Source organism: Poecilia latipinna, unplaced genomic scaffold (genome assembly GCF_001443285.1).
Source record: "Poecilia latipinna isolate Pla-1442-1.1 unplaced genomic scaffold, P_latipinna-1.0 Scaffold369, whole genome shotgun sequence".
In the NCBI taxonomy this organism is placed as follows: Eukaryota; Metazoa; Chordata; class Actinopteri; order Cyprinodontiformes; family Poeciliidae; genus Poecilia; species Poecilia latipinna.
The window spans coordinates 494,790-515,147 of record NW_015112985.1 but is presented as its reverse complement, the minus strand read 5'-3'; the positions used below and the strand labels follow the sequence as shown (position 1 = coordinate 515,147).

At 41.1% G+C, this 20,358-nt stretch overlaps 7 protein-coding genes across 9 annotated transcripts in view; 3 read left to right on the top strand and 4 right to left on the bottom strand.

The window, feature by feature from the left end:
- Positions 1-575: 575 nt before the first annotated feature.
- LOC106949880 (gamma-crystallin M2-like) lies at positions 576-1,429 on the bottom strand. 2 transcript variants are annotated; one of them, XM_015036419.1, is made up of 3 exons: positions 1,322-1,429; positions 1,000-1,242; positions 576-908 (listed from the first exon to the last, which is right to left on the bottom strand). In XM_015036419.1, exons 1-3 carry the CDS (start codon positions 1,328-1,330, stop codon positions 633-635), a joined length of 528 nt encoding a protein of 175 aa, XP_014891905.1. In that variant the 5' UTR covers positions 1,331-1,429; the 3' UTR covers positions 576-632. The 2 variants fall into 2 exon arrangements, with proteins under 2 accessions (XP_014891905.1, XP_014891904.1); XM_015036418.1 differs by lacking the exon at positions 1,322-1,429 and having other exon boundaries at positions 1,000-1,260.
- A 1,804-nt stretch (positions 1,430-3,233) lies between these two features.
- Positions 3,234-4,032, bottom strand: LOC106949916 (gamma-crystallin M3-like). Its single transcript, XM_015036476.1, has 3 exons — positions 4,018-4,032; positions 3,660-3,908; positions 3,234-3,565 (listed from the first exon to the last, which is right to left on the bottom strand). Exons 1-3 carry the CDS (start codon positions 4,030-4,032, stop codon positions 3,287-3,289), a joined length of 543 nt encoding a protein of 180 aa, XP_014891962.1. The 3' UTR covers positions 3,234-3,286.
- Positions 4,033-4,577: 545 nt separating this feature from the next.
- LOC106949915 (gamma-crystallin M3-like) lies at positions 4,578-5,460 on the top strand. Its single transcript, XM_015036475.1, has 3 exons — positions 4,578-4,643; positions 4,775-5,041; positions 5,135-5,460. Exons 1-3 carry the CDS (start codon positions 4,635-4,637, stop codon positions 5,411-5,413), a joined length of 555 nt encoding a protein of 184 aa, XP_014891961.1. The 5' UTR covers positions 4,578-4,634; the 3' UTR covers positions 5,414-5,460.
- Positions 5,461-6,987: 1,527 nt separating this feature from the next.
- LOC106949914 (gamma-crystallin M3-like) lies at positions 6,988-8,018 on the top strand. The gene is made up of 3 exons (XM_015036474.1): positions 6,988-7,057; positions 7,204-7,446; positions 7,550-8,018. The coding sequence occupies exons 1-3, from the start codon at positions 7,046-7,048 to the stop codon at positions 7,817-7,819; spliced, it is 525 nt and encodes a 174-aa protein (XP_014891960.1). The 5' UTR covers positions 6,988-7,045; the 3' UTR covers positions 7,820-8,018.
- A 2,114-nt stretch (positions 8,019-10,132) lies between these two features.
- Positions 10,133-11,021, top strand: LOC106949912 (gamma-crystallin M2-like). The gene is made up of 3 exons (XM_015036472.1): positions 10,133-10,243; positions 10,381-10,623; positions 10,694-11,021. The coding sequence occupies exons 1-3, from the start codon at positions 10,235-10,237 to the stop codon at positions 10,961-10,963; spliced, it is 522 nt and encodes a 173-aa protein (XP_014891958.1). The 5' UTR covers positions 10,133-10,234; the 3' UTR covers positions 10,964-11,021.
- A 66-nt stretch (positions 11,022-11,087) lies between these two features.
- LOC106949913 (gamma-crystallin M2-like) lies at positions 11,088-11,923 on the bottom strand. The gene is made up of 3 exons (XM_015036473.1): positions 11,815-11,923; positions 11,486-11,728; positions 11,088-11,409 (listed from the first exon to the last, which is right to left on the bottom strand). The coding sequence occupies exons 1-3, from the start codon at positions 11,821-11,823 to the stop codon at positions 11,134-11,136; spliced, it is 528 nt and encodes a 175-aa protein (XP_014891959.1). The 5' UTR covers positions 11,824-11,923; the 3' UTR covers positions 11,088-11,133.
- Positions 11,924-14,642: 2,719 nt separating this feature from the next.
- The window catches only part of LOC106949911 (protein boule-like), a 9,857-nt gene continuing 4,141 nt past the window's right edge, over positions 14,643-20,358 (bottom strand). The window contains exons 2-11 of one of the 2 annotated variants that reach the window (XM_015036470.1): positions 17,300-17,452; positions 17,126-17,217; positions 16,987-17,041; positions 16,842-16,917; positions 16,576-16,724; positions 16,415-16,492; positions 16,300-16,335; positions 16,108-16,224; positions 15,948-16,019; positions 14,643-15,449 (exon numbers count right to left, since the gene is read on the bottom strand). In XM_015036470.1, the coding sequence (XP_014891956.1) occupies positions 15,306-15,449; positions 15,948-16,019; positions 16,108-16,224; positions 16,300-16,335; positions 16,415-16,492; positions 16,576-16,724; positions 16,842-16,917; positions 16,987-17,041; positions 17,126-17,217; positions 17,300-17,452 (972 nt within the window). In that variant the 3' untranslated portion in view covers positions 14,643-15,305. The remainder of the gene's footprint in view (positions 15,450-15,947; positions 16,020-16,107; positions 16,225-16,299; positions 16,336-16,414; positions 16,493-16,575; positions 16,725-16,841; positions 16,918-16,986; positions 17,042-17,125; positions 17,218-17,299; positions 17,453-20,358) is intronic. The other variant, XM_015036471.1, reaches the window with a different exon arrangement.

Below are 20,358 nucleotides of genomic sequence, written 5' to 3'. Positions count from 1 at the left end.
TATATATATATATATATATCAAACATAACATAAAAGAAAATTTACTTAGCAATTTAATCCTTGACACTGGATCTCTGTCTGTCAGACACTCCACCTTCAGCACTTAATCTTGATTATGCTGTTTTGATTATGCCATTTACAATCGTCCTTAGGAGTTCATATAATGAGATCAGCAGTTCTTCCAGGTGTTTGCTAATTTCTGCTGCTGCTAGTCTGGAGGAGCAGAGTTGAAAATTCCATGACTCCAGGATGTCCTGGAAGATGCTGATGCATCAGTTTATAATAGCCATAGACATAGAGGGTAAAGACAAGAAAGGTGCTGCTCCAAAATGAATGCTATCAAGTTTGACTGAAATTAGCAGTGCATTGGTTTGTAGAAAATGGACGACAACCTGGACAATCAATCATCCCAACATCAGAACTGGTTTTGGGATAAATGTAACTGGGACAACAGACTTTGACCCCAAAGTCCTTTTGAACATTTTTGTACTATATCCTTAAACGCCAGATACATTCAAATATTCATGACTTTCATGCAAATGACCATAACTCTAATAAACTAATGAAGACACAAGTCAGGATTTGCTTTAATTTTATTGGTTGTGCAGGCATTTAGAAGAAGCTTCCATCACTTAAAACTCTGTGATCCTACGGAAGGAGCCAATGCCAGGAGACGACGCCCCCCAGTCGTCGTGCTGCCGGTATTCTCCCCTCTCCAGGAGGTACTGATGCCCCCTGTAGTTGGGGAGGTCGTACAGCACCCAGGCGCCGTCTGTCACCACACAGGAGTAGGCCTCGCGCATCTTGTAGGTATCATACGCCGAGGCGACGTCGTCAGAGCAGTCCACCGCCTGCCCTCCAAAATCTGGTCTCTCATAGAGCCTCAGCTTCCAGGAACTGCCATAAATCTACAAACAAACATAAGAGAGAGGGTCATTGCAGGGATAATCTTAAATTCAACTTAAGTGTTTCCTGAATCTTTTGCATCCAGACTCTCACGTTCTTCACAGCACGGCAGGATTTGACGCTGTCGCTGAAGGCCATCCACTGCTGGCTGTCGGCGTACTCCCCGGGGCTGAGGATGTACTGGAAACCTTTGTAGCTGGGCCTTTCGTAGATCACCCACACGCCGCTCTCCACCCGGATGGAGTTGCAGCGGCTGAAGTGCGTGTGCAGGTCGGCGCAGTCGCTGCTGCAGTTGTAGCAGCGGCCCTGGAATTTCTTCTCCTCAAAAAACGTGATCTGCGAGGGGGAAAGCATGAGTATATGATTTTTTTTTTCTGTCGCTTTTTAAACGCTTTACTGCAGTGGAAGATCTTACCTTCCCCATTTGGATGCAATGTAAACCTGGTTCTTTGCTGCAGGCCCATCAAAGTATTTATCCATAAAGAAAATGTGCAGAGCGTGGCAAGTCTTTGATACCCAAATGAGCTGGATTTGCATATCAGCAGAAACAGCTTGGTGTCATTTGATTTGCCTTTGTTCCAGCTTCATGATGAGCCTCTATCAAACACACGCTGGAACGATAGAGGATCAGCTGCAAACAGCATGGATGACAGAAAATAATCATACTTCTTCACATTTGACTGCATCTGAATCTGTATTATAGGAATCTTACATAAATTTGCTGTTTTTTTTTTATTGTTATTATTTTTTATTTTGCATTTGTATGGTACAAAAAATATTTCAACAGTGAGGTTTTATGCAGTTTTGTTGTGCGCATAGTGAGTGGAATGTCCTGGAAATCAGGTTATATAATTATATGTGAATTATATAACCTGAACATCATATTGTGGAAATTAAATAATTTCGGGGTGATTTTTTTTATTACAGTTTTTAGTAGCCTTGATATTATTTTACTTGTTTTCCCCCCCACACTATTAAAAAGTTGTAGCTATTATAGGTCCTGAATACTGATTTGATTCTGATAGAGTTTCTATGGAGAGAGCTAAAGATTAAGGTGATGGCAAAGAGGCTTTCCAATTTCAAACATTCGGAGATCATTGACAAAAGAAATCAGTGGAAAAATGCAAAAAGCTGGTCAGTGTAAGAAGGACTTATTTGCAATAGTACAATATTTGTCCTTAATTATTTAGAAAATAAAATGTCCCCCATTTATTATGTCAAATTATCTTTAGGGTGATGCCTGTTTCATTTTCCATTTGAAGTTAATTTTGATCCCACTTGTGTATGACTAGTTTGATTCAAGAGAAATGAATAATAAGTAAAAACAACATATGCAAAATGCAGTTCAAGGTGACGCTTTTTGCTGCTTGAATTGAAGACAGAAATATGTAAAAAACAAAAACAAACAAAAAAAACACATTTTGCACCATAACCTCTGTGTGTTGGGATGAGGGATTCTTGCAACATCAGTGACTTAATTCATAGAGCCGGGAGAGATAACTGTTTGCAATATATGAACAACTGCACAGAACAGTTTGGCAACATGGTCCACACACAGATATCTAAAGCGCACAATTGAATAAAACGTTCTGCACAGAAGGTGTTTAACTGCATTCAAGCAATTACATTGTGTTACCCAGCCTTTAGTTCCTCATTCGTTGTGTTCCTTGTGTCTGCTTTTGAGACTGATTTGTTGAGAGAATCCATTAAAAACAGACAACTCTGTTTTTAATGGATTAAAAACAGAGTCTATTCAGAGATTGACCTCTTCGTGGATGTTTCTCTGGAACGTGACACCAAATTATTTCCGGAAAACTCGCCAGTTCATGGATCACTTCGTAAAGCGTTTGTAAAACATTCAAAAGGAAATACAGTTTGGAAGCTGAACTATGTAAGCCACACAGGAGCAATGCCACTTGACATGCTATTGGCTGGTTTTTGCAAAGCAGCCAATCCAGGAGCGCCATTGATTTTCCTTGGCACTGATTGGTTGTTTCCCTAAGGTCGGAACTTAGGATGACTGTAGCTGTAGGTCTCATGCCGTAGTGCCAAGACGGTTTTGCTGTGCATATTAATGCATATTATGACATATCCAACGCTTGACCTATTAAAATAGGTCATTTTAGGCGTTATTAGTTGTTCCACTGTATCAACATTTTAAATATAATTGTTCTGCTAATGTGAACTTTTAGAAATATGAAAGGGTTTGTCCAAATCTTGTGCTTTAAAAGTGCAAAAAGTTCCCATAAATACACTAGAAATGGCAGAAACTCTTCCTTCCCCATCTAGTTTAGGTCAGAATAAGGCACAAGTACAAACACATTCAAGATTTCAGCTTGCTTTATTCTGGTTTTCACCGGCTACATTCAAGGCTCAAGAGCTAACAGGCGTCCATGATGCGCCTGATGGAGCTGAACCTCGTGGAGCTGCTCAACCCCATCTCCCGCAGGTTCCTGTACTCTCCTGGCCTCAGGTACAGCATCCTGCCCCTGTAGTTGGGCTGCTCGAACATCAGCCAGTGGCCCTCCATGACGTTGCAGGACTGGCACTCGGAAATGCGGAAGCGGTCCATCATGTTCTCGCAGTCGTCCACCAGCTCGTGCATCTGGCCCGCGAAGTTCTCCCTCTCGTAGATCCTCAGTCGGAAGGGTCCTCGTTGCTGCGGAGGGAGAAATTATACTGAAATCAAACAACCGTCTGATTGAGACTTAAACCACAACATTGACCTGCTGACTGGGAAGTCCTCCACTTACCATGGGGATCATGCGGCAAGATCGTATGCAGTCACTCGTGCTTATTCCCATTAGTTGCTGGTTGTCGGGGTACTCGCCCCTCCTCACCAGCATCTGGAGGCCCATGAAGTTGGGTTTTTCGTAGACCATGAAGAGGCCACTCTCCACCCTGCAGGAGTTACACCTGCTCAGGTAGGAGGTGAGCTCCGGGCAGTCGCTGCTGGTCTCATAGGAGCGACCCTGGAAGTTCCTGTCCTCATAGAATATAATCTACAAAAAAAAAAAGTAATAATAATAATAACACAGGTGAAATTATCAGCTGGTAGTTGATCTACACTCTGAGTCATTTTGCATCTAATGTTTGGGAAATTTCACTTACCCTCCCCATGGTCATGATAATTGTGAGCTAATTGTGAGATTCAGCGCACCAACATCGACCCTTTCCCTTTTTATACATTGCACAGCCGTAGCATTTCCACATGGCTTGTGCTGAAAGCTTTGAGTCATCACTCTATATTGTGGCACAGAGCTGCATTATAGGGTGGCAGACTTTAGCGTACATCAGAATCTGCAATAATCCATTTATTCTCAGCTAAATATCGGGTTTCATGCCCGCTTCCAGCAACTTCTACAACTTAATTAATCTCTTTATCCAAAAAAATACCCATATAAAGATGAGTATTGCCTCTGGAAAAAGACCAAAACTACAACAAGGTCTTGTCAGCTGAAGAGTAGGGAAGCGTTGGATTTTTGTCATTAAAAAAAAACTTAAAATAAATATGGATTTTCTGTGACCTCGCGTAACCTTTCAGAGCTACAGTTAACATAGAATAATAACTATTGAGGTGTAGTGTAAAAAGAAATCAATGCAAGGCCACGTGAACCTAATGATGAGTCATGATGTTTCAAACAAAGGTGAGCTAGGTGGTCTGGAGCTGATGGTGGATATAAAAGCAACGCCGGTTGGCATCATTTGGAAAAACGAAAACCGTCACCATGGGCAGGGTAATATCCGATTTGTCCTCCGTTTGCATGTTAAAAAAAAAAAAAAAATCCTGCAAAAGGTCCGAACACTTAATCATGCTGCGCACAAGCAGCAGCGGTGTCTCACCCTTTCTCCTGTGTCCTTGCTGCAGATCATTTTCTATGAGGAGAGGAGCTTCCAGGGCCGCTCCTATGACTGCAGCAGCGACTGCTCCGACATCCACATGCACCTGAATCGCTGCAACTCCTGCAGGGTCGAGAGCGGGTGCTTCGTGGGCTACGACCGCCCCAATTTCATGGGTAACCAGATCTTCCTGAGGAGGGGAGAGTACCCTGACTTTCAGTACATGGGAAACATGATGGGCATGATGGGTATGGCCATGATGGACACCATCCGCTCCTGTCGTATCATTCCCATGGTATGATATTTGTATTATCTCTTTTAGGAGGAGATCTGAATTGGCGAGCCAGCAAGGAAAGAAAAGAATAAATCTTTCCTTTTCCTTTAACAGCACCGGGGACAGTTCAGGATGAGGATCTACGAAAGAGAGAACTTCGGCGGTCAGATGCACGAACTTATGGATGACTGCGAGTCTCTCCAAGATCGGTTTTACATGTCCGACTGCCAGTCCTGCAACGTCATGGACGGCCACTGGCTGATGTTTGAGCAGACCAACTTTAGAGGCAGGATGATGTACGTGAGGCCAGGAGAGTACAGGAACCTCCGCGAACTGGGAATGAGCAACATCATGAGAATCAGCTCCATCAGACGCATCATGGATGTGTGTTAACTGTGGTCGAAACTATAAAGGAAAAATAATAAACATTTTTTGAAGTATCTTTGTCGTATCTTTTCTGTACTTGACAAGCAGGGATTAAAAGCTCTGTTCTCTCTAAACTGGAATTATATCAATTCATACTAAAAATATTTTGGGGGCAAAACTATGTGAGCCAGCCCCCCCCCCCCCCCCAGCACCACCTTACTGTGCATTAGAAATGAAACGGTGACAATATGCAAACCACGCCACCAACGTTATGTTGCACATGTGTACCATTGTTACAGAATCGATGAAACTTAATCTCATTTCACACTATGCAGATGCTTTACTCAACTCGGCATACAGGATGTTTAAAAATCAGAAGTGAAACTGACAGCATGACCTACTTTATTATTATTTTGACTAATCTGACCACTTGTGGGCAGCAGTAGAGCAACAATTTTGAACTTCTAGATTGGTAGTTGAACCTTAAATATGAAAAAAACAACAAAAAAAACAAAGTGAATAAATAAAACGGGACATTGATGCGGTGAAAAAAGTTAGTCACCTTGTCCCGAGTTGAACTCTGTGAATTCCCCACCTTTGATCTCAATATATGTGCACTTTTCAGAGCAGGAGCACACCACAAGTGACACAAGTAAATCGAAGATCTGACAGATGTGACTTTCATAAAATTCAATTTGTTTAGAGCCACAAGTTTTCAATATGCTGACATACATAGCAAGAAAGGAAACAATGTGACAGCAGCATAAGAGCGATATCAGCTTTTGCAGATTTTGTGAGAATACATCTAAAAAGTAAAGAAAAAAAAAAAGCAAAAGACACAGGTTAGCCAAAACACAACTTGGTGAGATGAAAATGTATCTGTTTATATCAAATTTGACACAAATAAGTATCGTTGAACTCATCAGGTTTTTTACTGAATGATTTCTCTTTAAAAATAAATTATTTTGGTAACTATAGAGACGTAGTAAGTGACCTGTCGATTGTCTTGGGTGACGCTTGAGGTATCCAGACCCATTCCAGAATCCAAAGGTGTGTATTACTTTACCACGACTACGTTTGACTGTTTGATATTATTTTTTTCTGAAATTTTGCGTTACTTTAACTGTAGATTTGTTGAGACATGCATCTTAACTTGTAGAATATTTCACTAAAATTCATGGAGAACATTGAGATTATTTTTTGGCTCAGTGTGACATGGGTTGTTTGAGTTGGTATTGGTCTGCCGTAGTTTGTCATTTTTGTCCACTCTCCTTTCCTTTCTGTCGAATTATGAACTCAGACTCGGATCAGATCGGGTTAGATAACGTTTTTATCCTTAATAAATTAAATTATTTGAAAAAATCTTTTGCATTTACTCGGGTTATCTTTTATTCTCCAACAAACATAACCCCAACCCCCAACCCAATCCTTCAATGAAAAATGTTAACATGCAATAATTTCACTTTGCAATGTCATCATAACATTTGCCTCCATACATTTTAATCAGGAAGGCCGCAGCGTTCACAGCTTTGATGTGCAGTATGGTGGGGATTTCCATGATGAGCTGACTCGGGTATTTTGTACAATCGAGGGGCAGATTCTTTTGATGTCACATGATGCATAAAAGGCAGCGCGCCAGAGAGAAAAACAACAGAAATCATGAGCGGAAAGGTAATGCAGGGTGCAAACTATCCAGACTGCTCCGCACATTCCTAAAAAGTTAATAGTTTTATGCACAGTACTTTAAATCAACGGTGAGTATTTTGGGGTGACCAAAAAAAAAAGCTCTAAAACTGTTTGTATGCCTTTCTTATCAGATTATTTTCTTCGAGGAGAGGAACTTCCAGGGCCGCTCGTATGAGTGCGTCGGCGACTGCTCGGAAATCGCGTCTCACCTGAGACGATGCAGCTCCTGCAGGGTGGAGAGCGGGATATTCGTGGTGTACGAGCAACCCAACTTCAGGGGCCAACAGTACCTCCTAACCAAAGGGGAGTATCCTGAGTATCAGGATACGATTGGGTTCAATGACTGCATTCAGTCCTGCCGAATCATCCCTGTGGTAATCATCCCTATTGTATCAATCAATGAGAGATGAGGGCAGCCTGAAATGTAAAAAATGAGTAAATTACTAATTAAAGTCGCTTGTTTTCTGCCCTGCACAGCACACCGGACCCTTCAAGATGCGAATCTACGAGAAAACTAATTTCGAAGGCCAAATGCACGAGCTGACTGATGACTGCGACTCCATCCAGGACAGCTACAACATGTCGGACCTGCAGTCGTGCAGCGTGGTGGACGGCTACTGGCTGATGTTTGAGCTGCCTGAGTTCGAGGGCAGGATGCTGTACCTGAAGCCCGGGGAGTACAAGAACCTCAGAGAAATCAGCAATGGCATCAGATTCAGCTCAATCAGACGCATCACAGAGTCCTAACTCTCATGGTTTCTATTCAGCCGACGAGTTTAATAACGACCAGTGGAAGGCAGAAAAATGGGGGAACCTCATCTTTGATCCTGAATCTGTGATTTTTGTGCCTTTTGTTCATTGTTTGCTTTTAATTCCAATCTCACTGTACAATTTACCTCTTGATTTGTGATACGCAAAATAAATGAACTGGTTTCAAACTGGTGAACTAATGTGTTGGATGCATTGGTTTTGTAGAACGGGCAAGACCAGTGCATGATATATTAATATAACCACAGTGCTTTTGGATGACAGAGTCAGGTGTGTCCTCCATGGGAAGACAACATTATGCTAAGCTTGTGAGCTATAAATACATTCTAACTCACAATATACTCTCTCAATGTTGTTAAGGTTGTGGATCTCACCTGTCAATAAACTTTAATGTGCAGAAAGGGAACTGTGCAATGATTATCTACCAAAACGGATGCATTATTATCTGCCAGTCAGTCTCACTTTGGTGGTTATAATGAATCAATTAGTCCTTCCAGAGTTAGTTATGGGATTCCACAAGGTTTTTAAATGGGAACACCTCTGTTTTATGAAACATATTCCTCCCGTGCAGCATAATCAGAAAAAAATGATATTGATTTTCAATTCTACGCAGATAATATTCTGTTTTACATGTTCATCAGATGTAAAGAAACCATCAAACTGCAAAGATTGTAGTCATACTTAGAAGATATAAGTGCTAAACTGATGAAAACCATTCTTCTCTTGAACTAAAACAAGACAGAAGTTCTCATTACTGATCCTAAAAATATCAAGAATTCTCTGGCTCTATGGAGTTCCATTAGTGACAATTTGAATAAGATTACATTGACTCGTATTCAACCGTAAAATACACTTTTGACCAAAAAATATACTCTAATTAACACGATAACCAGCTCTCTCAAGTAGTCAACTGTCCCCTCCATAGTTTTTCAAAAACAGAAAGGATGCTGTTGCTGAGTGATATTAAGAAACAAATGCAGGTGGCAGCTGCACCTCAAACGTATTGCCGTCCTAGCAGATCAATAAAACTAAAAAAATACTTTTTGGTTTTCAAGAAGACTTCACAATTTTCCCCATATTGACCTATCCTCATCGATAAATTGATATCTTGGAGTTAATTAGGTGATAAAGTCCAATAAAGTCCCAAAACTTGATCATTCTCTATCAACACAAGTCTCACACATTCTCCTCCTGTAACAAAGGTTTACTTGATTTTCTCAGGATTTCTTGGAAACTGGAGCTACCAGGCTAGAAAAAATGTATAATACATTGCTGTGTTTTACTATGTTATTTGAAATGTAACATTTTGGTGATGCACCTACATATATTTTGTTTGCTGTTTTGCTGTTTCAAGCAAAACAGCAAACAAATTTTGGACACTGATAATTTACATGGATAGACTTAACTTTTCCTGCTTCCTCTGCAAGCTTACTTCAGTTTTAGTTTAGACAACACAACATAAGTCTAAATGTTGAGGTGTTTAAAGTTATACCTTTTATTTGGCTGTGGAATAGGATTTGATATTATTAAAAAAAAATCAATTTTGCAGAATAAATACAGCGCATACTGTAGTTATGTGTATGATTTGACCATCTTCAAGTATCTGGGTAATATTGAAACTTTACAGCTCTGAGTTGGCCTCAGCTGCTGTGTGTTAAATCTGTCACATGCAGACTGCATTGAGAATTACATTTCTAGAGCTTAGCCCAAAGAGAGAATCACAATATGGGGGATTTCAGTCAAACAAAAGCCAGAACCAAAAAGCTGGAGGCTATCCAAAAACAAGCTGTTGACACGCTGACAACCAAAGTGAATCACAATCTGTGAATTGTTTACTGTTATAAAAAGCCAATGGAGGACATCTGTTGCACAGAACCGTGGCAGGTGTGGAAGTGCTCCCACAGATTTGGAGTTTTGTTAAAAATGATGCTTCTGAAATGTTAAAATACATCTAATGAATGCACAGCAAATCTAACAAATGCCAGAAAGGAATATGTGTGTTACTGTATCCTCTAGAAAGAGAGACCCTAAAACATCAGCAGAATTAAACTTGCATGCAAAATGTTGGTAAAAGAAACGTTAAAAATAAAAAAAAGTGGGATTTTTTAGAATTAGGGTTTTTTAATTTTTTTTATTTGCATCTCTTCAGTTCAACCCATGCGTATGCTTGGAAGATCGCTCCAAGTTTCATGAGCGCCCGCTCGTCAAACAAATGCAGGTGGCAGCTGCACCTCAAAGCAAACAGCTGAAATGCATTGTGGGGTACAGTGTTTAAAAAAAGCTGACAGGTCCAATCATTGTTATGAATCACAATGCTGCAGGTCATTTGTGGGTTATAAATGCAGCCGGGAGCCCACGACTGCTGCTACAGCGTGAACAAAATTAGCCAACACAATGGTGAAGGTAAGGCTCCTCGTTTTGTTTGGTGTCTTTTTTATTTTTTATGTTTCTGTAAATTACTTCACCGAACTCAGAAAAGTGGAGGCAGATCTTTGCCATTTGTGCCTAACTTGATCCGACGCTTCCTGCATTCCTGACAGATCATTTTCTACGAGGACAGAAACTTTCAGGGCCGCTCCTATGAGTGCAGCAGCGAGTGCTCGGACCTGCACTCCCACTTCAGCCGCTGCAACTCCATCAGGGTGGACAGTGGAGCTTGGATGGTCTACGAGAAAAACAACTACATGGGCTACCAGTACTTTCTGACAAAGGGCGACTATCCAGACTACCAGCGCTGGATGGGATTCAATGACTGCGTTCGATCCTGCCGCGTGATTACCATGGTAAGACCCCCTCCAGGTACAATCCCAATTTCACAGCAGAAGCAACTGATAAGTGCAATCTATCCTGCAGCACCAAGGATCTCATAAGATGATGATCTACGAGCGCCCAGACTTTGGACGGACGATGATGGAGCTGACTGATGACTGCCCCTCTCTCTACGAACGCTTCCATTTTAAGGACGTGCACTCCTGCAACGCGACGGACGGCCACTGGCTCTTCTACGAGCATCCTCACTACCGGGGGCGCCAGTACCTGCTGCTCCAGGGTCAGTACAGGAGGTTTCATGAGTGGGGAAGCTTGAGCCCCAGGGTGGGATCAATCAGACGTATCACAATGTGAAAATGCGCAGTGTTGTGTATGCAAGATACTACAAATAAAGTCAATTAAACCATTCGAATGCTTTCTGATTACTTGAAGAGACTCCCCAAGGATGACATTTGGCTACAATGACCTTTACACACAGTTTAAGCCAAGCATGTTTATTAGGAACAGATGGAAGAACAAGGATCTTAGTTAAAGTCGGTGATTCGCCTGAGAGAGCCGATCCTTGGGCTGGCGCCACCCCAGTCGCTGTACCTGCGGTACTCGCCGGGTCTCAGGTAGTAGGTCCTCCCCCTGTAGTTGGGTTGGTCATACAGCAGCCAGTGGCCGTCAACCACGTTGCACGAGTTAATGTCGGACATCCGTAGACGGTCCTGGACATTGGGGCAGTCGTCGCTGATCTCCTGCATCTGGCCGCCCATGTCCGGACGCTCGTACAGCCTGATCTTGTAGGAGCCACGGTGCTGCAACGGGAGCATTTATGAGTCTTTTGCAGGTTACAGGGGTGGATCTTAAGCCTTTTTTCCACTTATTTCTTACCGTGGGGATCATGCGGCAAGAGCGGATGCAGTCATTGATGCCAATCAGGCGCTGGTTGTCGGAGTACTCCCCCCTGCGCAGGAAGTACTGGTGGCCCAGGTAGTGGGGCCTGTCGTACACCATGAAGCAGCCACTCTCCACTCGGATGGAGTTGCACCGGTTGAAGTAAGGGTGCAGGTCGGCACAGTCGCTCATGCACTCATGATGGCGACCCTGGAAATTCCTGTCCTCGTAGAATATGATCTGCAAAAGTCATATTTCTCTAAATATACATAAATAAACCAAAGAAAGATTTTCTTTTTTTTTTTAGCAGCATGTAATAAACTTACCTTTCCCATTGCTGTATTAGTGGAGGCCAGACTGATGCTCAATAGATGTTCTCTGCGCCGTTGTCCTTTTATATAAAGTAGCCGTGTGATGGCACAGCATAAAGTATTGTCATCCAAATCGGTTTTTACAACACAAATCTGGTTATGTATAGCGATGAACGGCAGCACGATGATGGCTTATTGTTGTTCACTTTCCACATGTTCATCACTATTGATAGACGGTTATCCGAAGGCCACCACTCCCAGTATCAGCAGAATAAAAAACAGCAGAGTGATTTACATTCTTGTTTTTCCTGTAGCTTCACACTTGCACAGATCCTAAAATCCATATAAAGAACAACAAATATCAGGTTTTGGTCTTTTTGGGAAGATGAATTGTTCTAATTAGGTTAAGGATACTTTTTATATGACAACTTTACTGTTCATTGCCTTTTAAAAAAAAGTGATTTTAGTTTGTGGAAAGTTTAACCCTGCTGATTGTTGACCAACTCCAATTAATCCTTGTTAATAAGAGATGCATAATGACTCTGACATCACAGTGTCTCTCTGGATGAAAACAAAAATGTTTAGAAAGCAGATTAAAGAAGGATTGAAATCGCATTTGGCAAACGTAAAATGACGTCCAACATTTGGATTAGCATGTTTGGGTTTCTGTTGCAGACACTTGGCGCAACACTAGTTAAGTGTTAACGACCCATTTCTGAATTTCTTTAGATTTTTGTGTGGCAAGTTAGAGCAGATGCTCCCATGTACAGATGTTATAGTCCTTGACACAATTACATGGACATAAGTAAATATTCTGAACAGCTGACTGGAATAAAATGTCTCCATTGTAAAGGCCCTAACCAGAATATTTTGATCGGATTCAGCTTGATTGGAATGAAACTGTAATCTGAATGACAAGGATGGTTCATGCCGATTGACAGGCAAGAAAACACTTGTTCTAGTCATGTGATGATTGTGGGTATGATTGTAGCCTATGCGGCACTTTTCCACCTTCAGCGGCCAGGTGATATGGTGGGAAGCAAACCTGGTGTGTTGAAGATGCAGCCTTTTTATTAGAAACACTAAGAGAGCTGAAAACGTGTCAACCGAAATGTTTAGTAAGTAATGTTTTTGTACAAAGCAGCATAAAAGATTCCCAGAAAAACCCCAGCTGTTTTATAAACCTCCATCTAATGTCACGAGACTGGGTCTTTTTGTTATTGTAATTTGCAGGCAGGAGGTGTTTTTGCCATGGTGCCATGGTCTTTTATCCATTCATTCAGATAAAACCCTGATTCATCAGGGCCGGCGGCCCTACTGGCAGATTACCGACCCCGCTATCACACACTCAAACACCTCCACTCCAATGGTTGGAGCTCTTCGTTTCAATCGGTCCGAGTATTCAGTCGAGATCACCAAGTCACAGAACACGCCTGGACTTCGTGGAACATAAAGCAAAAATGTTTATTTGCATTGAAAACTACAAACGCATTGAACCACAACAATGTTACAACAACTTGTCTGATAATATAGGGCATTACAAAGCAAAGTACGTAGATCTCAAATATACGCTGTACATCACCTTTACAATATTAAAACTATATATTTATCAACTGGATTGTTGTTTAGGAGGTTTACAATGTGCTTTGTGACTAAATAGAAAACATTGGGTTTCACCCATAAAGCATATAGGAAAGTACAATAAGATACAAAGCAATGCAATGAAAGCAATTGGCACACACTAGTCCCAGTACCCACTAATCACACCTGAAGTGGATTTAAAGTTAAATTCTCTCAATACAGGAATTGTTTTTTTGGTTGAGTCCTCTGAGAAGAAGCGACTTTTTACAGCATTTTGAACTTCAAAATAAGGGGAAAAAAAATAATAAATTATAATATATATATATATATATATATATATATATATATATATATATATATATATATATATATATATATTTTATTTATTTATTTTTTTTTTTAAAGTCCGAAAGTAAAAAAAAAAAAAAAAAAAACACTACCAGGGGAAAAACAAGGCACATTTACAAAAGCACCTCCTCCGTCTTTAACAATGCTAAAACTATCGTGACAAAGAAATGAAGCTTCAATCAGTTTCTAAAACGACCCGTCTGCATGCTGAGCTCCGATCCGCTCCAAACATGGAATTTCTTATTTCTCTTTTTAAAATGTGTCAGCCGGGATTTCTTCACAGGACAAATCCAGGTGGCTCCACACGTGACAAACCAGAACCTGCACCAAGCTGCTCAGTGGAAAAGCACTGATCAGTTCCTGTGTGCTGCAAAGTGGTTCTCGGCACAATTCGTCCACTGAAACGTTAAAAGCACACAATGCGGGAGCAACTGTAGTGCTTTTGTGGACAAACTGTGCAACGACAACCTGCTAAATATCTACTTCAACATGCATCAGTCGGCCATGGTGCAAAATAAGCCCGTTGCCTTTATGACTGGACTCAATAATCGACATCTGTCAAAGGGGAAAGTGCAATAAAAGCCAGGCAGACGGACGTAGTGCCTTCAACAGGGTTCCTACATGTTCTAGGACGACTTTCTATCATTTTCAAGGCTCTAGTAGAGTTATCAGTACATGATGGATGGATGTGTGGTCAGACTGATACATGGATAGATAATTGAACAAACTAACAGGTGGATGGATAAATGAACAGGCTAACAAATGGTTGAAGGAACGCACAACAGATATTGTTTTGGACAAACTGATGGGAGAAATTGGATAATGGATGAATGAATCTATCACTTCTTTGTCCCTCTTTATTTTAAAGCAATCAGACAAACCAAAGTGGTTGATTGGAGCAAATTTTTTTTTTTTTTCAGAAATCCAAATATTTATAATGCAGCAATTGGGACTGGTAGTTCTAGTTCTGGAAAACAGTTCCATCAAATTCTTTGTAAGACTATGTAGGAACCCTGCTTAAAGAACCAGTAGGTGAGGCAGTCCCTGAAAGGGTCAAAGCTGACAAAACGCCCTAATATTACAGCTCCGAGACCCTCAAACACAACCACTACACGGCAAAACAGCAACGGTGAAGCATTTAGCCTCTATATTCAGGCGCAGATCCAAGAGAAAAAACTTTAACTGTGGATTTTAACATAGATGTTTCCGCTCTGATGCGAAACAGAAAGGCACCATGATGACACACTGCCGCAGCAGCTTTTTTCACATAAAATATCATTAGATCCGTCCTCCAGTAACATGAATTGTGTAAATGTGACATCGAAGATAGCTGAGCTGTTTGCAAAAATCGTTAGAGAACCCATTTTGAGACCCCAGCAGGTTCTCAAAGCTGTGAACTATGTCCTTCAGCGCAAAGATGTTAAAATTGTAATCCTAATGCGTAAATTAAAAGCAAGTGTCGCAGAGTTTCACTGCGTTGCTGTGGAGCAGATATGACCGTGTGCTAATTCATGGAGAAGTAGTAGGAACTGTCGGCGGAGAGTGTGGCATGTTCTGCTTGCGGATACATTGGCCTGTTAGCCTACACGAGGGGCGTGGAAGGGAAACGCGGCGGCGTCCGGCGACTCTGTGGGCTCGGGCAGATGGTAGTAGTCCTTGGGGTGCGTGTAGCGGCGGTGCCTCGGCTTCAGATGGACACGCGAACGGGGGAACAGCTGACTCTATGGAGGGACAAGAAAGCAGAAAATGCCTCAGTAAGACAAACGCCACCAAGCTCCTGGGTGGACAGACGCTAAATCCACCAACTGTAAGGTGAGATTTGATTCTGTTTATACCAACAGAATGATTGATTTACTGGTACCCTTGGTAAAAGGCGACAATAAATTCATCTTCTACTGCAGGTACTTTATGTCACACCTAAACACTGATCAAAATCCAACTAGGGCTGCAAATTATTAGGGGAAGATAAAACTATGTTACTACAGGAGTTTTTGGGTAGAAGATATTTACAAAAAATGTATGTTTTTTGTACAGTTTTGACTTAATGACTGCTCTAATTATGTAGTTTTTTCAGCAAATAGCCTTTTCTGAGTCTGTAAACTCCTGTTAACAATTAATCGATTACTAAATTAGTTGGCGATCATTTCAATGATCGATTCATCACAATTAATTCGATTCATAGTCTCAGTTCGAAATCCAACCAGTGGGGAGAATTTTACCTCTCTGGGGTCATGCTGCAGAGCAATCGGTGTCATTCCTGAGTAAAAATGTGGCGCCGTCGACTCTAAAAACTGCAAACAAGAGACACATATTTATTATATAATCTGAATCTACATTAACTGATTGTAATCTTGTCATTTCTTCGTGAATCTTAGGTACCTCTGGGGTATTGCCTTCCATGGCGGGCCCAGGAGGCAGGTAGGAGCTTCCATCCAGGGCCTGGTAGGGATATTCTGGCTGCTGTGAGTACATCGCTGCGCTGAAAGGGGTTGGCACCTGGACACAAACACCACAGGGTTGATAAGTGGGGGAATTTACCTAAACAGCCGAGCGATGATTTGTTTCACAAACCTGAGCGATGTTCCATTGATACTGGTTTGCGATGTCCTGTGAAAAGACAGACAATATAAAATAGCTGCTATCTTGACGAATTCATTGACTCTGAAGGTAAAAGTGCTCTTGCTACCTGGTAGTGAGGATACACAGGTGGCTGCTGGGGGTGAACAGGCTGATGGGACTGAGGAATCATCAGCTGAGGGTGAGGCTGCAAGAAACCAGTTCCCATGAACTTCTCCACACTTTACGCTGCATTCAGCGGGATTTCAGGTGAAATGGTCGGATCCTTACCGACCAGTGGTGAGCCAAAGGGTTCATGCTTGGGCAGTGAAAGTAGGCCACGCCCTTGTGGTAGGTGTACGGATGTCCTGTGGATGTGGTCAGATAAAACGTCCCGCAGGACATCTGAGGGTCAAGGTTGGCCATGCGGGTGTTCTTAGCTGAGAAAAAAAACACAACAACGACGAAAAAAGAAAGAAAGAAAAAAAGAAAAAGAAAAAAAATCCATCTAAACGGAAAGTTTGAAAAGAAAACCAGCTGGCTGAAATTCAGCTTACCTTTTCCTGAAGAGTGGTTCTTTTTAACGGCCTGGCCAATGCAGAGCTTCTTCTCCTTAAAGGAGATTTCAGTCGCCTTTTGATTTAAGACAACGAGGTTAAACCCGGATGGATGAGACGGATGCAGATGCGTCATGGCACTTACATTACTGAGGATTCTCAACACGTCGTCTTGGTTTTCAAACGTAACAAACCCGTATCTGTTCAAACAAACAAGAGATTTATAAGGCATGCTTAAAACAGTAGGGAGTAGAAAGGAAAAGGGAAGAAAGGACAGAAGTAACCTTTTTGAGATTCCTGAGCGGTCTATTATTATCTTCACGTCTTTCACTGCGCCGTATTGCGAGAAGATCTGATGCAGGTCGCCTTCGTTGACCTCAAAACAAACAGGTACATTTATTTTAACAGGACTGGACTGATCTCCGCCTCACAGCGGTGCGCTTCTAAAGAAATCTCACCCTGTGGTCGATTCCCCCAACGAAAATCCGGTTGGGAATGATGGTGCCAGGAATTGGGGGGTGGTGGGTAAGGCTCTCCAGAGGGTTCTCTTGATTTAAGACATCAGAAGATGAAGAGCTGCTGTCATTAAGCGACGAAGGGCAGGATGTGAGCTTTAAGAAGCAAAGCAATGTTAGAGAAGCAACAGAATTCCAAAGTGCATCATCATGCATAGGCTTGTCGCAATAAACGATAAATCAATTAATCACACGATAAATTAAACCTATCGACCTCATTTTAATTATCGGCTTTATCGTCTCTTCCTGCCTTTTTTTTCCCTCTCTGTTGATGACACTGAATGAAAAAAGGCTCAACTCCGGTGCTCTTCCTTAGTGTAATGTCCAGCACACACTACACGAGTTGTTGGCGGACTGTCGGCCCATTTTCAAAGCCTGACAGAAATCCTAGGTACAAGGGTTCGATTGGGTTCGTCATGCCGTGTGGTGTCCAGCCACAAGGGCACAAAATAATGGCTACAAGTCCAGTTAACGAAATTTAAAGCCAGGCATTAATCAATGCTTTACTAGAATCTACCTGCAATGCATGTGGCTAGAGTCAGCGTAAAGTCCTGACTGAATGAAAATCATTATAACCTATTTATGTCACGTTAACGAAGAACAGCTGAAAAGTTACCGGGTTCTTCAACTGCGGTAGCAATTTGGCTCCAACTCCTCTCCTTGTCATTTCTATATTCTTTGCACGAAACGTTGAATAAATATTAATGTTGTCCTAAGGGGAAAATAGGGGCAAATAAATCGTGTAGTATGAACTACTGCATTAGGTAGTCGGATGTGCCCATCTTCTCTATTTAAATCTAGTGATTACTGAAGGGCAATATAGTATACAGATTTCATATCTGCACTCTTTTGGTTGAATGCAGTATTTATTTCCACTTTGGCTTTATGTTGTTTACTTTTTATTCAAGTACGTTTTTTGTTAATGGAGACTGAGAATCCTTTTTATTCTTGGTTGTTTTGTTTATTTAGTTTATTAGTTCCAGTGTTATGTGTTCTTTTGAAAATAAAGTGTGTATCTATGGCAGGAAATAGCATGCATTATTACGTCATTTCCATTAAATCAGTGTCACAAGGTCTCAAAACAATATTATCGTGTATTGCAAACATTTTTTAGACAGTTAATCGCTCGGCAAAATTTGTTATCGTGACAGGCCTACTTAGAACAGCATTTTTAAATAAACTTTTTACACTAAGATGAAAATATCAACAGCTTTCATCATATTCAGCTTTTGATGCAGGGTAAACAACACTGAAGTTAACATCTGATTTGAAGCTGGGGTTTTAATTTAGGCTGATTTCACAATTTTTAGACACAAATATAAATTAATCCATTACTAGTAGTGTCATTAGTTATTAAAAGCCATTGTGGAAAGTCCAAAGACCCACATGCGGCTCCGGGGCCAGAGGTTGGAGACCCCTGTTCTATTTCTATTAACAATTATTTAAAAGACAGTTGGTTGCTTGTAAATGTTTTATTACTTTAATAAAAACACAAATGTTTATTTGAATTTTTTAAACATATAAAAGGTTTTCTGGCATTAAGATTGTAGCTTTGTGGATGGTTTTGGGGGAATTATGTGCATCTTAATAGTGTTTTTAAACCATTTCAATGCGTTCGGGGAGCTTTGAAGCCACCTGAATTGAGGCCATGCTTGACAAACCACAATACTTAGACATGTCAGACATATATTGAATTATTGGGGCCTGCCCATAGCATTACATAGGGAAATAGGTGCCTGCCATATACATGGCAGGCATGTATTACATGGTGCCTGCCATGTAATACATGGCAGGCACCTATTGATCTACACCTAATAGAACTTTTCTTTCTTTGTTTATTTATTTTTATTCCGTCACCGTGAATGCGGCTTGTACTGCTGCGTGCATCCCCACAAACATGCAGCTCGATCTCAAGAAGGGAGCTAATACTTTTATTGGGATTCAGAGTTACCATGGCGATGTAATTCGTGTAGGGTGTACAACTCGTGTAGTGTGCGCTGGACATTAGACTAAGGAAATGAGGAAGGGAGGGTCAGTGGAGAGCACCGGAGTTGAGCCCTTTTTCATTCAGTGTCATCAACAGAAAGAAAAAAGGCAGGAAGAGACGATAAAGCCGATAATTAAAATGAGGTCAATAGGTTTAATTTATTGTGTGATTAATTGATTTATCGTTTATCGCGACAGGCCTACTCATACGCTTCAAACAGTTTTCTAATACGTATCACGGTTCCCGAACGGGAAGGAGTTGTTCGGACTGCTTTTTGGAGTGAAACTTGTTGGCTCAAACAGATGGAATTATGTCTCCCCCTGTGTGTCTCTCTCACAGCTGACAGTTGGCAGAGAGGATTAATTACCATAGCAACAGAACACAGGTCATAGCTGCTGATTCAGATTAGTTCTAACTATGGTGAACACCCAGTTAAAACAGAGGGCTAGATTTAACCCAACCACTGTTACACATTGAATCAGTGTGACCATTTAAAATGAAGCTTAATAAAAATGTCAAAATAAAAGCCTTGACCATTTTTACATCATGCAATTGCTCTATTGGTCATTATATAACTGATGTTACCAAACCATTGTTACACACTGGATTAGTGTGGCCATTTAAAGTGTCGCTTCCTGAAAATTTCAAAATAAAAGCCTTGACCATTTTTACATCAAGCAAATGGTCTTTTGGGATTTACATGACTGTTTTAACCAAACTACTGTTTCACATTGAATTAGTGTGGTCATTTAAAATGAAGCTTACTGGAATATTCTTCCCACGTTAGTGCACCGCCATAGGCAGTCCAATAATATTAGCTTTTTTTTTTATGTTTGTTTTCCTTTTTGTGCTAATTAACATTAGCACAAATATTAGCATTTCACTGCCCTTGACTAGTGCATTAGCATTAGCCTTTTACCTAAAATAACCAATTTGTTAATTTTCTTACTTATTTGCCATGTTTAGTATACTGAATGGAGTAAGTCAATGACAGACAACATGCTAGTGATGCTCC

Excerpts from the sequence above, each read along its gene's own strand:
- LOC106949880 (XM_015036418.1), bottom strand. The coding sequence starts at position 1,260 with ATGCTTTCCCCCTCGCAGATCACGTTTTTTGAGGAGAAGAAATTCCAG. Across the intron at positions 909-999 it reads CCTGCCGTGCTGTGAAGAAC|ATTTATGGCAGTTCCTGGAA; the intron begins GTGAGAGTCTGG and ends GTTTGTTTGTAG.
- LOC106949913 (XM_015036473.1), bottom strand. Across the intron at positions 11,410-11,485 it reads CTTGCCGCATGATCCCCACG|CACCGTGGCTCCTACAAGAT; the intron begins GTAAGAAATAAG and ends CTCCCGTTGCAG.
- LOC106949916 (XM_015036476.1), bottom strand. Across the intron at positions 3,566-3,659 it reads CTTGCCGCATGATCCCCATG|CAACGAGGACCCTTCCGACT; the intron begins GTAAGTGGAGGA and ends CTCCCTCCGCAG.
- LOC106949915 (XM_015036475.1), top strand. Across the intron at positions 5,042-5,134 it reads CCTGTCGTATCATTCCCATG|CACCGGGGACAGTTCAGGAT; the intron begins GTATGATATTTG and ends TTCCTTTAACAG.
- LOC106949914 (XM_015036474.1), top strand. Across the intron at positions 7,447-7,549 it reads CCTGCCGAATCATCCCTGTG|CACACCGGACCCTTCAAGAT; the intron begins GTAATCATCCCT and ends TGCCCTGCACAG.
- LOC106949912 (XM_015036472.1), top strand. Across the intron at positions 10,624-10,693 it reads CCTGCCGCGTGATTACCATG|CACCAAGGATCTCATAAGAT; the intron begins GTAAGACCCCCT and ends TCTATCCTGCAG.